This window comes from Leptosomus discolor, unplaced genomic scaffold (assembly GCF_034619465.1).
Source record: "Leptosomus discolor isolate bLepDis1 unplaced genomic scaffold, bLepDis1.hap2 HAP2_SCAFFOLD_53, whole genome shotgun sequence".
NCBI classification, from domain to species: Eukaryota; Metazoa; Chordata; class Aves; order Leptosomiformes; family Leptosomidae; genus Leptosomus; species Leptosomus discolor.
The window spans coordinates 876,117-890,800 of record NW_028237730.1 but is presented as its reverse complement, the minus strand read 5'-3'; the positions used below and the strand labels follow the sequence as shown (position 1 = coordinate 890,800).

The following is a 14,684-nucleotide window of genomic DNA, read 5'->3' as shown; positions in this document are numbered from 1 at the left end:
GGTACACTTCATTTTTATGCACAACCACGGCGGCAAGGCTTAAGCTTTTTCTATCAGAGAGCGGTCCCATATCCCCAGTATATTCAATATGAGCTTGGGTCCACGGCCATTCTGGGGTGTTACTGTTCGACCCTTGGGTTACGATAACTACAAATACAACAATTTTCCTGACTAAATCTTGGCAGGACGAGTTACTAAACACTTCTGGGTGCAATATACTCATTTCACTCGGCAAAGCTTTAGTTTCAGTTCATCCTCACCCTGTGTTACTTTCCAAGGAGTTTTAGGAGCTTTCTTCGCTCAGGAGTGGTGAATCCAGGCGCTTTGTTCCCTGATCTTGATTGCCGTGAAAGAGGTAAGAAGCACTTGGTATGGTCCTTCCCACTGTGGCTCCACAGTTTTCTCTGTAAGAGACTTAACATACACCTAGTCTCCAGGTTGTATGTTATGCACTGACCCCTCCAAACCCCTGCATCGGGTTCCAAACACCTGTTTTTAAATTTTACGAAGTTGTTTCCCTAATGGCACCATATAGGAAGTCATCAATTCTTCACCAATTTGTGAAGAGGTTCCCTTTTGTACCCCATAGGGTCGCCCATATAGGATTTCAAATGGGCTTAGCCCTTCCTTAGCTCGGGGTCTAGTTCGTATCCATAGCATTGCTAGGGGTAGAGATTGTGGCCAGGCCCAATTGGTTTCTTGTCCTAATGTAACAATCTGTTGTTTAATCTGGTGATTCATTTTCTCCACCTGGCCACTGGATTGTGGCCGGTATGGAGTGTGTAGTTGCCAGTCTGTCCCTAGATGGTGGCTTATTTTTGGCACAACTTTGGAGATGAAGTGCGGCCCTCTATCTGAGGACATCACCGCTGGGACTCCAAACCTGGGTATGATTTCTTGTAGCAACACCTTGGTCACCTCTCGAGCTTTAGCTGTTCTGCATGGGAAGGCTTCTGGCCAGCCTGAAAAGGTATCAGTTGGTACAAGCAAGTATTTATACCCCCCTTTTCTAGGAAGTTCTGAGAAATCAATTTGCCAGTGTTGTCCCGGACAATTCCCTTTCCCAATTTGGCCCATTTCTGGTTTGGGGACAATTTTTGGATTAGTCTGGAGGCAAAGGTCACCTTGCTGAGTCACTTGTCTGAGAGTGATGTATAAATATCGAGCTGTCCCGTGTCTGATAAGGTATTTGTGTAATGCCTCTGCCCCCAAGTGTCCCTTCTTGTGTTCCTCCCGGACCAATGGCCAAACCGTATAAGAGGGGACTATGAGTTTCCCATGTGATGTTACAGCCCACCCATCCTCATTGTCTGTTCCTTCCAAATCTGTGATTAACTTTTGATCCTCCTTAGTGTATTCTGGCTTACCTTCTAGGGTTATCTGTCCGTCTGGGACTAGTGCTCCCTCTACCTGTACTGTTTCTTTAGCTGCCTGTTCTGCCGCTCTGTCCGCCAGTTCGTTTCCTCTTTCCAATTCAGTGCTCACTTTCTGGTGTGCCCTGATGTGCATAATTGCCACTTTTTCAGGAAGTTGGATTGCATTCAAAAGTCTTAAAATTTCCTTTGCATGCTTGATAGTCTTTCCTTGGGAGTTCAACAGTCCTTGCTCCTTCCAAATTGCTCCGTGGGCATGTACCACTCCAAAGGCGTATTTAGAATCAGTCCAAATATTCACAGCCTTTCCTTCGGCCCTCTCCAGGGCTCAAGTGAGGGCTATGATCTCAGCCTTTTGTGCTGAGGTGTCAGCCGGTAGTGGTCCAGATTCTATTACCTTTTCAGCAGTGGTGATGGCGTACCCAGAATGTCGTTTTCCGCCCAGGATATAGCTGCTCCCATCTGTGAACCAGTGCTCTGCCCCATCCATGGGGGTATCCTTTAGGTCCATGCGGCTAGAGTACGTGGCCTCAATCGTCTCGAGGCAGTCGTGGTCCACTGGTTCTCCAGTCTTCCCACTAAGAAATGAAGCTGGGTTGACAATGTTAGTGGTCACAATCTCAACATCATCCTGCTCGACCATGATAGCTTGATATTTCAGGAATCTCTGTGGGGAGAGCCAATGTCCCCCTTTCACTTCAAGGACTGTAGACACTGTGTGAGATAGGAAACCAGTCATTTTCTGACCCAGGGTAGACTTCTGAGGTTCCTGGACATTCAGGATGACTGCTGCTACCGCCCTTAGGCAGCCAGGCCACCCTTTGGCAGCAGCGTCCAATTGTTTGGATAAGTACGCCACAGCTCATCTGTATGGTCCCAGGTCTTGTGCCAGTACTCCTAACGCTATTCCCTGCTTTTCATGGGAAAACAGGAGAAATGGTCTACTCACATCAGGGAGTCCCAGTGCAGGTGCTGACATCAGGGCCTTCTTCAGCTGATGGAATGCCCGATCTGACTCAGCATCCCATTGGAGGTGACTTTGACTGGATTTTATCAGGGAATACAGTGGTTTGGCCAGCAGGCCATAGTCATGTATCCAGAGCCGGCACCACGCCGTCATTCCCAGGAAGGTCCGCAGTTCTTTTACAGTCTGTGGCCGAGGGGTCTGGCACAGGGCTTCTTTCCGGGCTTGCCCCAAGGACTGTTGCCCTGCACTGATCTTATACCCTAAGTATGTAACCTGCTGCAAAGTCACTTGTGCCTTGTTTCGGGACACTCAGTACGCCTGAAGCCCAAGAAAAGTTAATAAACTTACAGTCCAGGTGACACAGGCTTCTCTGGTTTTAGTTGCAATGAGGATGTCATCCACGTATTGTAGTATTTTTCCTTCTTCCGATGGTGGTTCCCATAATCCCAAATCTTTTGCTAGTTGGTTCCCAAAGATGGTAGGGCTGTTCTTGAAACCTTGTGACAACACCGTCCTTGTGAGCTGGGTCTTCTGACCGCTCTTAGGGTTTTCCCACTTGAATGCAAAACTTTTCTGACTGGCTTCATGGAGAGGGAGGCAAAAGAAGGCTTTACTTCTAAAACTGTACACCAAATTAAATCAGGAGTTAAGGTGATTAGCAAGGTATATGGATTGGCAACCCCGGGGTATAGAACCTCTGTTATTTTGTTAATGGCCCTCAGATCTTGGACTATTCGATAGGACCCATCTGGTTTTCGGACCGGGAGAATGGGGGTATTGAACTCCAATTCGCATTCCCTCAATAAGCCCAATTCTAGGAATCGCTCTATTTTCGGTTGAATCCTTTCCCTGTCTTCTTTCTTTAGTGGGTATTGTTTGATTCTTACCGCTCTCTGTCCATCCTTCAAATTTATTATTATTGGTTGGGCATTCTTGGCACGTCCTGGGGCATCAGTCACCCAAACCCCGGGGCAGACCTGATTAATGATCTCCTCGTCGATTTGTCCTTCTATGGGAATATTCACCAAAGACAAGCTCATTATTTGTACATATTGATCATCATTTACCTCCAGAGTAATCTCACCCTTTTTGAATTTTATCGTGGCCTCCAGCTGTTCCAATAGGTCTTTTCCCAACAGGGAATTCTGTGAATTTGGCATAGACAAAAATTTATGGATGCCTACCTGCTTGACCATTTTATATTTTAATGGTTCCAAAAACTAAGCTTTTTCACTCTGGCCAGTTGCTCCCTTTACCATGACATAGTCATTTCCTAAAGGCATTAAAGCTTGATTCAAAACTGAGTATGTTGCCCCTGTATCAACTAGAAACTCCATTTTTTTTTGGTTTTGTTTTTCTCCTCATTTCGTTGTAATCAATGGATCTTCTAATCAGTCCATTACATGTGCGATCGTTTTTCTTGGGTTATCCCGCCACCTATTGTTCCCCTGACGCTGTCGCTCCAGACATTCCCTTTTCCAGAGACCAGTTTTTTTACATATAGCACATTGATCCCTGCTCAGGGGCGCCGGTCCACGTCTCATCCTGGATTTAGGTTTCCATTCTCTCTCTTCTCTAACTACTGCCACCAATTTGCCTAGACTCTGCTTATAATTGTCCTCTCTGTTGCTAAACACCCTCCAAGCCTCTTCCAATAACACTTCCAAGTTTCGACTATTTGGTGGACGTAATTTTTGTCATTTACGTCTGATATCATTCTGAGATTGTCCTAGAAATAGGGATACCAGATGTTGTATTCCCACTGCTGACCCGGGGTCCAGTGGTGTATGACAACACATCGTGTCCCTTTGTCTATCCAGAAATTTGGAAGGCGACTCGGAGGGACCTTGTTTCACTGCATATAGCACTGCTCGATTTATAGGGTTTGGAATTGCCTTCTCTATTCCTTTCACTACCCATCCTTGGTCTGCTCGTAATGTATCCACATCAGCTGATTGATTAGGGTCCCAGTTTGGGTCCTGCAAGGGGAAGTATTCTTTAACATCACCCCTTTTTATCTCATAATATTCTTTTGCCAAATCCCCGGCAGTTTTTATAACCAACTGTGTTTCTGTTTCGGTTAAGCAGTCCAATAACAGTTACATGTCATTGCAATCGGGGCTGTACTGTTTTATTAGAAACTGGAGATTTTGAGTAACGCCTACTGGGTCACTGCGATATTTTTGGGCAGCATCTTTCCATTCCTTCAGCTCGTTACCAGAGAATGGTATTTTGACTTTTCCTGTTTCTCCATCCGGTCCACCTGCGTCCTGGAGAGGAGCTTGGAGAACTGTTTCTGTTATCTGCCTTCCCCGGGTTCGGGAAGATATCGGGCCATCTGGTGGGGAGGAGGGAGGATGTGGAGGGGTACGGACCCTTTCTAAGTCCTCATCTCACCCTTGTGGCTGCTGAGGGGGCCTAAATAGATCACTTAGATCTTGTTCTGATCCACGGTTAGTTTGACTTCTCTCTGTACACCTTTGGCCAATGCTACAAGCCGAACAGCACCTTTTAATTTATTTTTGTTGTTGTTTTTGTTTTCTTTTTCTAATGCAAGGACCATGGGTTCTCGTGGGGGTACTAATCCGCAGTCCGTTTGCCACTCAGGATTGTCCCGGAGAACAAAGAACATATCAGCGTATGTTACTTCATCCCATTTCCCTTCTCTCCTCAGAAACAACATTAACTGCAAGAGCGTGTTATAGTCTAACGTGCCGCCTTCCTTAGGCCATTTTGCCCCATCTTCCAGCTTATAAAGCGGCCACCATTGATTGCAATACTTAATTAACTCTTTCTTCTTTTCTGTGCCCCCTTGTCCTGCTCTGTCTTTCCAATGTGTCAGAACACATCCTAAAGGGGATTTTTCATGAGGTTTACTCTTTCCTCCCCCCATCTTTTGTTTTTCAAACCCGAACTCTTCGCTTATCTTTTCCTTCCTTCTCCGCACAACTCTACTTTCAACGGACCAACATTACTACTTATCAATATCCACGTGTTACACAGATGTATCAAGGATGGGCACGGCACTCCTTATTCATACTTCAAATTATTACACTTGCTTCGCTCTTCTCCGGCCGCCTCAGTCGCCCCAGCTCGGAACCGTGGATAGAGCTCCTCACTCACTTCGTACGTCTCACTCACGCATACACTCAGAATGTCCGGACAGTTTTGATAGTAACGACAGGAATTGTAATTGCAGGAAGCTTCAACTAACATATAAAGCCATTCACAAACGACTCATGTTGATCCCCAGGCAAATCATACAATTACCTCCCCTTTTGTTGCCAGGTGATGGAGTCCACCTACTCATCCAGGGCACGGGCAAACCGACTTCCCTGGACAAGAGTCATAACCAACATCCCCTGGCAAGATTGTGCGGTTTAAGTTTAGTTATTTAGCCTTCCCAGTGAACACCCTTCTAAGCAGCTGCAAATATTGGAAAGATGACATGATCGTGAGAGGCCCGCTTACCCTTCTCCTGCTTCTTATGTACCAGTCATTAGCAGGTCCGTCCTGGCTCCCGATGTTGGGATGCAGCGGCAACCTCGGATTTGCTCGATCTACTGCCAAGATCGCTAGCGGCCGCCCTATCAGTCAGCAAATCCCCTTGTTACCATGCAGGGTACCCTCCTCCCATACGGGGACTATGCTGCATGCCAGATGTCTCTGCTCGATTTACCAGCTGCCCCGGCCACGCGTACGACTTACAGGCCCCTCTCACAAAACATACCGTTTGATCCGCGGCTTCAGGAGGCTGTTGTCTGCTCCCGCGGTGAGCGGCTGGCAGCGGAGGCTCCTCCGAGGAAAGTGCTTGGGGTGCGCCCAGGGGCGTCCGCTCCCCAGGCGATCCCACAGCCGAGCAGAGAGCCTTCTGGCTGCCTCGCCAAAACTGACGTAGGGAAAAGACTTTACAACCCGAAAGGTTACACAGTAGGTGTGTTTATTGCGCGCAGATGCACGGGGGAATCGCTCCACCACAAACGTGCATCCCCACTGTGGCCGCTTCTCCAGTATTTACCCAGTTAAAACATCACCTATTTCAAAACGCCTAGACATATTCATGACCTGTCCCCAAAAAGGCCATTCCTTCCTGTCACTTCATTTCCATAATCTCCGCCTCGGGCTCCTCCTCGGGGCGCTTGCGCAGTTCCTCCTGGTGGTCCTGGGCAGGGGTCTTCAGGGATGAAGGCCGTAGTTCTTCCTCGCTCTGTACTCCTCCCCTCTCCCCTGGAAGCTCTAATTTGGCTGAGCTTGCAGTCGCAGACTGGTTTCAGCCTGGTCTGTCCCTGTGTGCACATCTGGCTGTCTCCTTTTTGTTCTTGGTTAGAGATGGATGTTAGCGAGCCCTCCTTAGCCCTTAGCTCCTCCTGCCTTTGAAGCCTTTGAGCCATGAATTAGGTCCTTGTTTCTGTCTTTTCTGTTTCCCTTATCAGCTTCTTTTTCAAGCAATTTGCAGGGGTTAGTGACTAATTGCCTACTTGCATGCGTGTTAGTTCTGGGATGCAAGTTTTAATAGTTTTAGCTTTGTTTTCCTATGTAGCTCCCTATTAATATTTTTGATATATCTTTGGTTATACAATATATTTTCTATGTGGCCCCCTATCACCAGCTGTCTTTTCCATGAGGTAATTTAGCTGTGCCTGTTCATCTCAGTGCCCTTGTTTTCTTCTTTCAGCTACCTGGTCGGTGATGAGCTCCGGGCGGTGATGGAATACATGGCCGGAGGCGCTTTAACCGAAGATGTTACCCAGTTTTGTATGGAGGAAGGGCAGATGGCAGCTGTCTGTAGGGAGGTGAGGGATCCCGCGTGTGCTTCCTCTCCCTTGGACGGGATGGTACTGGTGAACAGGTGGCAAGAACAGGAGGGATTTCATCTTGAGAGCTTTGTTTCTGCCTTGCTTTATGATATGGAGAAGAAAGGGCACCTTAAGTGAACTGCCTGACAGTGTCACTGCACTTTCTGTACTCTGTGATTACACTCTTAAACACCGTTATTGCATTACATTTTTTTACTTTTTTTTTTTAGTTTGACTCTTCTCAACTTTTCCTCTTTAAACACGTGCCTGGAGCATGTCTGTACTGCGTTCCTTGCCTGTAAAAGCAAACATGCTGGTGGCAGAATTTTAAAAGAACAGCAAGGCAAAGGAGAGACTCATTTGTCAGAGTCTCAGCTTAAAAGGATAGCATTCCACCCAAAATGGTGTTTGCTCCTGAAAAATGACTAAGGTGCTATTTCCAAATCTGCTGTAGAGCCTGACAATAAAGTCTTTGTCCTGCAACCTCCCACCCAACAGTGATCTACTTCACACGGAAGGAAGGGACTTTCTCATTTCTGGCAAACAATACTTTGTCATATGGATGGACATAGCACACTGATTGCGGCAGCAGCCATCCTGCCTGTGCTTTCAGGGGCTAGTCTGTGACAGTAATGGACATTTCTCTTCCCAAACCTGATATGCCTTCCTTTGGAAAGTTGTTACTTTAATAGTGTTGAAGCAGCAAGCTATTCCTCTTGACAGTGCAATATTCAGGCATTGCTCGCAATTCATCTGGAAATTAAATGTTTTAGAGGCGTTTCATTCTTGAGTGATGAAATCCGGTCATTAATTTTTACCCTCATGTTTCCTTTTTACCTATCAGTGCCTGCAAGCCCTGGATTTCCTTCATTCAAAGCAAGTGATTCACAGGGACATCAAAAGCGACAACATTCTGCTTGCAGTGGATGGGACTGTCAAATTGGGTAGGTATTCTTGGTCAGGCACAGCCTTCCCAGACTGTGGCATGGGGCTGCTTTTGACTGACAGCCAGTTCCCCAGAAGGGATTCCTGTGGCAGTGCGCTGACCACTCCTGCCAGCTCCGAGCACAGTTCCAACCTACAGAGAGGCACAGAAAGGAGAAAGGTGTGAAGAGTGTCTTGGGTTTGTGTGTGGCCCTCCCAGAGGGAGGGAGTTACAGTCTAACGGTTCAAGTCAACAAAAGCCACTGCAGGGAACTTGAGGGGTGGGTTTTAAGTGGCCAATTCAACAATATTTCCGTGGCTACAGCACTGAGCAAACAGAGCACGGCCGCTTTTCCAGATAGATTCCACACCGTGTTCTCGGGCATAGAGTGGGGATTTCTTTTGCTCGCTTTCCTAATTCGAGCTGCCTTTAACACCACTTGTTTTCCTCCGCAGCTGATTTTGGCGTCTGTGCTCGGCTCAGCCCTGAGCAGAGTCGACGGAGCACAGTGGTTGGGTCTCCAGACTGGCTGGCACCAGAAGTGGTGAGGAAAGAAGCCTACGGCCCCAAGGTGGACATCTGGTCCCTTGGGGTCGTGGCAATAGAGATGGCGGAAGGACAGCCTCCTTTTATTGATGAAGATCCTCTCAGGGTAGGGTGTACATAAAATCAGATACCAGTGTCTTTCAAACCTATCCCGTTAATCCCCCGTGAGGCAAAACCCCAGCCGCATCAGCTGGAACCAGTTCCCCCATGGCCCGCTTCTAAAGCTGTCACTGCAGCATAGCAGCATCTCCTGTAGCTTTGGTAACGTCAAGGGGAAGACTTCCAAAGAGACGTGACTTGTAGCCAGGTCAGAGATGTGCCATCTCTGCCTTCAACTGGGCTTGAAATACCTTGTATGCTTTTTGAAATCTCTTTGAGCTGTATCTCTGAGTGACAGCGATTTTTCAGCGGCAAGTTTCTCCAGTTGGCGACTTTTTCTGAAAAGCATCCCAGCTGTGTCTGCAGGCAGAGAAGTCTTTTCAAACTCGGATCAGTGCCGATGGCTCACCTGAGCCTTTCAGGTAAGCAGTGTTGCTGCTTGTAGAAATGCCATAATTACTCATTAGCAAATGACTTTCTAAAAATGGGTTTTAGCACAGAAACTTGGAGTAAACAAATGTATTTTTAATGTTTTGAGGTTTTCCGTTTCATCCTCATTCCTTAAAATGAAATGACCAGCTCTTATCCCAAATGAGTGTGTGATAGTGAAGGCGTGTATACCAAGATAAAACCTCATGACTGGTAGCTGGAACAAAGTTAGGTGCTGCACAGTTAATTCCTGATAGGGATGCAGGAATGTATGAGGAAATTAATTGTGACCGTATGTATAGATAGATCGTTTCTGTTAAGGCTGGAATTGAAATAGAGCATGACGTGTAGCTTTTCCCATAGCAATAAGGCTGTGCTCTCTCTGGTCTATGGCACCCAGACTGTGTGCTGCAGGCTGAGAGAAGAAACAGCAGAAGGGTCAAGACATACCCCCTGGCAGGCTACTTAAGAAAGGAATACAACAACTACACCAGTGTCAGTCCTCCGCTCTGCTTGAACAAAGATTCATGAGTTTTCTTGGAAGGCTTGTTTTGGTTTGGTAGGTGCCCGGGGTTGTTGGTTCGAGTGCACACAGGAGGAGCGGTGTGCACTGTGCCACCTCCTGAGGGGGGAGAAGAAGTAAAGAGGTTTGGGTTCAGCCTGATGCTGAGTCAGCTGAGTGCACCGCAGCTGGCAGGGTGGCAGTAGGCCTGTGTCCCTGGTTTGCAGGCTGAAAATTCCCAGCTTCCTTAACCTCAAAGGTTGCTTAGGGCTCCTGGAGAAGCCTCGGGTCAACTGTGAGGCAGGGAACTGGATTTTTTCTCTCTGATCAAATTCACATTCAGCCATTCCTGCCCTTGCCCAGATTATTTGAGATGCTCTTTTTCTCCCTACATGCCTCATCTGCTGCGGGAGTTGAGATCAGCTTGAGCACTCAGAGCTTCACGGTGTCTTCAGGTGTCTGAGTCAAACTGCAGGAGGTTAAAATCAGGCACCTGGAGTTGGTCCCATCTGTGTTCACTTCCTGGGCTCTTGGGCAGGGGCTGTTGCCCCTGAGCTGGGAACAGTGAACAGCTTGTGATGGACCGCCTGAAGTTCCCCAGTTCCCAGCTGGTTTTATGAAAGTGAATCAGCCCCAACAGGGACAGGATCCCTCTGCTCTTGTGTGTGGAATCACAGAGTGCAGCGAGAGCTCTCAGCTGCATCCAAACAGGAGAGCTGATAAGCAAGACCTGTGTTTGCAGGTCAGGTTTTTAGCTGATGGCACACAGTAGCTGTTGGGTTTAATAGTCACATTTAGACCCCATCCAGGGAGTTCTGCGAAGCCTGGAAACCAAAGGATGCTCTTTCACATTTTTGTGAATGCTTGTTTTAACAGTGCAAGGCACGCAGCAGCTTCCGTTCCTGACAGGAGTTGAAATACCTACATGTACTCTAAGGGCATTAAAGGATCATTGATCAAAGAGTTAACACCAGTCTGAATGTAGATATGATTGTTGTTTTCCACGTGTAGAGCAAATGCATCCCCTGTTGCTCACGTTCTTTCCAGCAGATGCAGAACTCACAGGAATGAACCATTTTCCAGCCAAGAGTGGCCTGGATATTTCTGTGACAGTGTTTGTTTTCTCTCACTGGGATTTCTTTCCACCAGGCGTAGGCCTGGGGCCTGAGGGACAAATATTGGTGCGATAAACGTCCTTTGAAATGTTGGTTGGACCTCCCCAGTTTCAGTTTTAAAAATACCCAACAAACCAAATCCTAGGCATTTCTGTTTGCTTTTTCATTTGTTAACCAGAGTGCCTCAGTTTTCTTCAAAACTAGAGCATGTTTTCCAAATGCTGCGGACCTTCTACAGTTTCAGGCTGCTAAGTCATCTGTGTGTTGTTCCGTCATGTATGTGGGAGCCCTGGATAACTTGAGGGTCTCATTTTCACAGACTGCAGCTGCAGCTGTATGCCAAATCCCTTCTTGTTTCTGGGTACATTAAAGAAATTGAGGAGCTTATTGCCCCTTTGCAGCTACTGCAAACGCTCATTTCCTTTGGACTGTACTTGCTTTTCTCTGCCAGCTGGATCACAGGAAAGCAAAAGAGACGTGACAAGAAGGTACTTGAGCTTCCCCTAGAGCTTTTGCTGTGGTCGTAGAACTATTTAAAAGGTGCAGGACCCAGCTACAGATGACTCTGCTGGTTGGTGTTCTGTGAAGAAAGGAGCAGCTGAAAGAGCTCCCTTTGTCCCAGCACTCCTGTTTCACAGCCAGGTGAATGGAGCCGGAATAAAATTCCCAAGGCTGGCATGGGTGCTGTGTTCCTTTACCGCAGGAGAAGGGACGTCCCTGGGGCAGCACCATTTAACCACAGTGAGGACAGGCCCTCCGGCTCACCGCTGTGCCTGGTGCCTGAGGGCAGCTGCAGAGGGATGGGACAGGACTGATTTTGTGACACTTCTCTTGTGGGAAAAGTAGAGAAACTTCCTTTTATTGTTTTTCCTCTAGGATAGTTCATTTGCCTTTTTAGGCCTGCAAATTTTCCTCTACCTTTAAGAGGATAAGAGCAAAGTCCCTTTGGCCACCGTCTCTTTAAATGCCAGTAGCGCAGAGCTGTTCTTGTCAGGGCGGACATTTCTATGGAAGACTCCTAGGCCTATTTCTATTATTATTGCTGTATATTTGGGACATATTCTGCAAGTTTAGGTTCAAACAGTTCAAAACATTTGTCTTGCTGTTCTGAAGAACGTCTTACAAAAGCAGAATGAACTCATCTGTCCAGCTTCGCAGCGTGTTAGACCTTGGTTCCAAGTGAACCGCCCTGGATAATGCTCGCCCCATGTTTTGCAAAATTACGTTCTAATTCCTTGGCATGAGGTCTGTCAGGAAGACTTGCTGATCTGGAATTTGGAGACTGCTGAAAGACAGAGTTGCAGGTGGCTCCTGTCTGCCCAGTTATGTGTTTTCTTCATAATATATTTGTGCACGCAGCTAACGTGTCTGTGTTGAAAATGAGGTTCCAAATGTTTCTGTTTAGCCAAGGAATAAGCTGATGGATCTACTTTTTTATCCTCTAGTTACCATTTTTATCTAGAACAGAGGGAAAATCTGGACTACCTTTGTTTTAAGGAAGCTGTACTTTAGGGAGCAGTGAGCACTGCAGGGATGCATTTTATGTCCGAATCCTTTGAAATAATACAGCTGGACCAAGTTCACTCTTTAAAATAGCCAGGAAAGCTGGTGTCGATGCACAGAGAAGCCAAATGTGCTTTTGCTGATGGAGTTCCTCCTAACTAGGTCAGCCACTGCAATCAGCTGTCGAGGCAAGATCACGTTGATGTTGGAGTAGCTGTGGCTGCATCAGAGGTTTTTTGTAGGTAGAGAAAAATCATCTCTAACCCTCTGCCAGGGAGGAAACTGGCACTGGAGGCTGGACCTTAAAAAATGGGCTCTCTGTGAGCAGTTCTGGGTAAGAATGAAACAGGTGGAGTCTTGTGTTTCTTGTCACTCTAGGCGATGGATCTGATAGCGACCAACGGGACACCAGAGCTGCAGAACCCCGAGCAACTGTCCGCTGAGTTTCGGGCCTTTTGGAGCTGCTGCCTGGAGGTGGACGTGGGCAGGCGAGGGTCTGCCCAGGACCTTCTGCAGGTAAAACGCAAAGCGGCTGCAGGTGAAACAGCTGCGCTGTGTCCTGGTTTTGTCATCAGCTGAACTCGAAAGCATCAGATGGAGCCCCCTCGTGTTAGTCTCCACTCTGGGTGCTTTTCAGCTGAAAAATCAGTGGAATCCTACAGTGGTTTGGGCTGGAAGGGACCATTAGAGGCCATCCAGTCCAGCCCCCCTGCAGTGAGCAGGGACATCTTTAGCTGCATCAGGTTGCTCAGAGCCGCATCCAGCCTGACCTTGGATGTCTCCAGGGATGGGGCTTCTGCCACCTCTCTGGGCAGCCTGTGCCTGTGTTTCACCACCCTCAGCGTAAAAAATTTCTTCCTTATATCTAGTCCGAATCTGGCCTCTTTAGTTTAAAACCGTTACCCCTTGTCCTATTGCAACAGGCCCTGCTAAAAAGTCTGTCCCCATCTTTCTTCTAGGCCCCCTTTAAGCACTGGAAGGGTGCTAGAAGGTCTTCCCGGAGCCTTCTCTTCTCCAGGCTGAACAACCCCAACTCGCTCAGCTTGTGCTCACAGGGGAGGTGTTCCATCCCTCTGGTCATTTTCATGGCCCTCTTTTGTGTTTTGGTAGGAAGTTCAGGTTTACAGGGTGGCAAAATAACTGCAGTGGAACGATAGCAGGTGCAGAGGCCTGAAATGGGGTTGGGGACTGGTGTATGCCGAGAGATGAGCAGGGAGGAACGCAGTGAAGTCAGTCCCAGCCAAGCGGACAGAGGTTTGGCGGTGGGAAGGAAGGGGCTGCGGGTGCTCCCTGTGAGCATCAGAGGGGCCCCCGCTTGTCCCTCCTGCCCCACTTGTAGAGGTTTCTGCCAGCGAAACGGGGATGGCTGAGCAGGACTTGTCACAGCTCCTTCTGTTGCCTGGCATAGTCGAGTAGATGAAAACTGCTGCAGGTTTGGTGCTAGGTTTTGTGGCAGATAGGGGGTGGCACCGTGTGCCCCTTGGCTGTCCCTGCTGTGAAGGTGCCAGCCAGTTCAGAAGGGGCAGGACATGGGGTGGTAGACACTGCTGTCCCTGCAACCCAGATCTGAGTGCATCAGCGCTCTGTCACTTGTCTCCCTGCTCTTCTCTCGACCTCAGTGGCCTTCAGAAGAACACGTGGGCCTAAATATTGCTGGGATAAACATTTCCTAGAGGTACTGGAGTTCCTTGAGGTGTGGCTTGTGCCCCTCATCTTTTCTGAGCACTAAAAGAGCCCGTGTCTGTAGCAAACAGGAACCTAAGTGAGCATTTTGAGGTTCCTGAGAGGAACAAGGCCCTGGGACAGCAAGCAGCATTCCCAGAGCACTGGCAGGGCAAAATTGCCAGCAAGCTGAAGACACCTTGATAAATGGATTAATCGAATGACGGGCCATGTTGGCCTGGGATAGCAAGGGACTGGAATTGCAGACGCAGGTGCAGGTGGTCCCCTATGTCCCATTTCTGCATATTGCTGGTAACCAGCAGAACACTGCTTGAGCCCGTCAGTAACTGAGTTTGGAAAGTAATGGTTCATTTCTTTTTTTTTTTTCCTTTGGGCAGCATCCATTTTTAAAGAAAGCCCAGCCTCTGCCGCTGCCAGCCACGGGGCCTGCACGCCCTCATCCCACAGGCAGAGTGTTCAGCAGGGGTTTGTCAGGGCTGTCCGATCCCAGCTTCCGCCTCCCCTCCTGCTTGGAAACCCCCCGTATTGCTGACACCCCCACCTCCACCCCCCCTTGAGAGGCCACCGTGCCCCACGCCCAGAAATGGCGGCTCTGTGACATCAGCCCCAGGGCCAAGGCCATCAGAGGCAGCGGGACTGCTGCGGGCAGTACGTCGGCGGCTGCGCTGGAGGCAACAAGACCTCCTTCTTGCAGCTGACACGTGCCGCCGGCAGCGATGAAATTGCTCGCCCTCCTCGTCCTGCTG

At 48.3% G+C, this 14,684-nt stretch overlaps 1 protein-coding gene across 1 annotated transcript in view; it reads left to right on the top strand.

Moving 5' to 3' along the window:
• LOC147413167 (serine/threonine-protein kinase PAK 3-like) overlaps positions 1-14,684 on the top strand; it is an 89,076-nt gene that overhangs the window by 28,661 nt on the left and 45,731 nt on the right. The window contains exons 17-21 of the mRNA XM_086480586.1: positions 7,020-7,133; positions 7,981-8,080; positions 8,517-8,713; positions 12,634-12,771; positions 14,316-14,344. Coding sequence (XP_086336712.1) covers positions 7,020-7,133; positions 7,981-8,080; positions 8,517-8,713; positions 12,634-12,771; positions 14,316-14,344 — 578 coding nt within the window. The remainder of the gene's footprint in view (positions 1-7,019; positions 7,134-7,980; positions 8,081-8,516; positions 8,714-12,633; positions 12,772-14,315; positions 14,345-14,684) is intronic.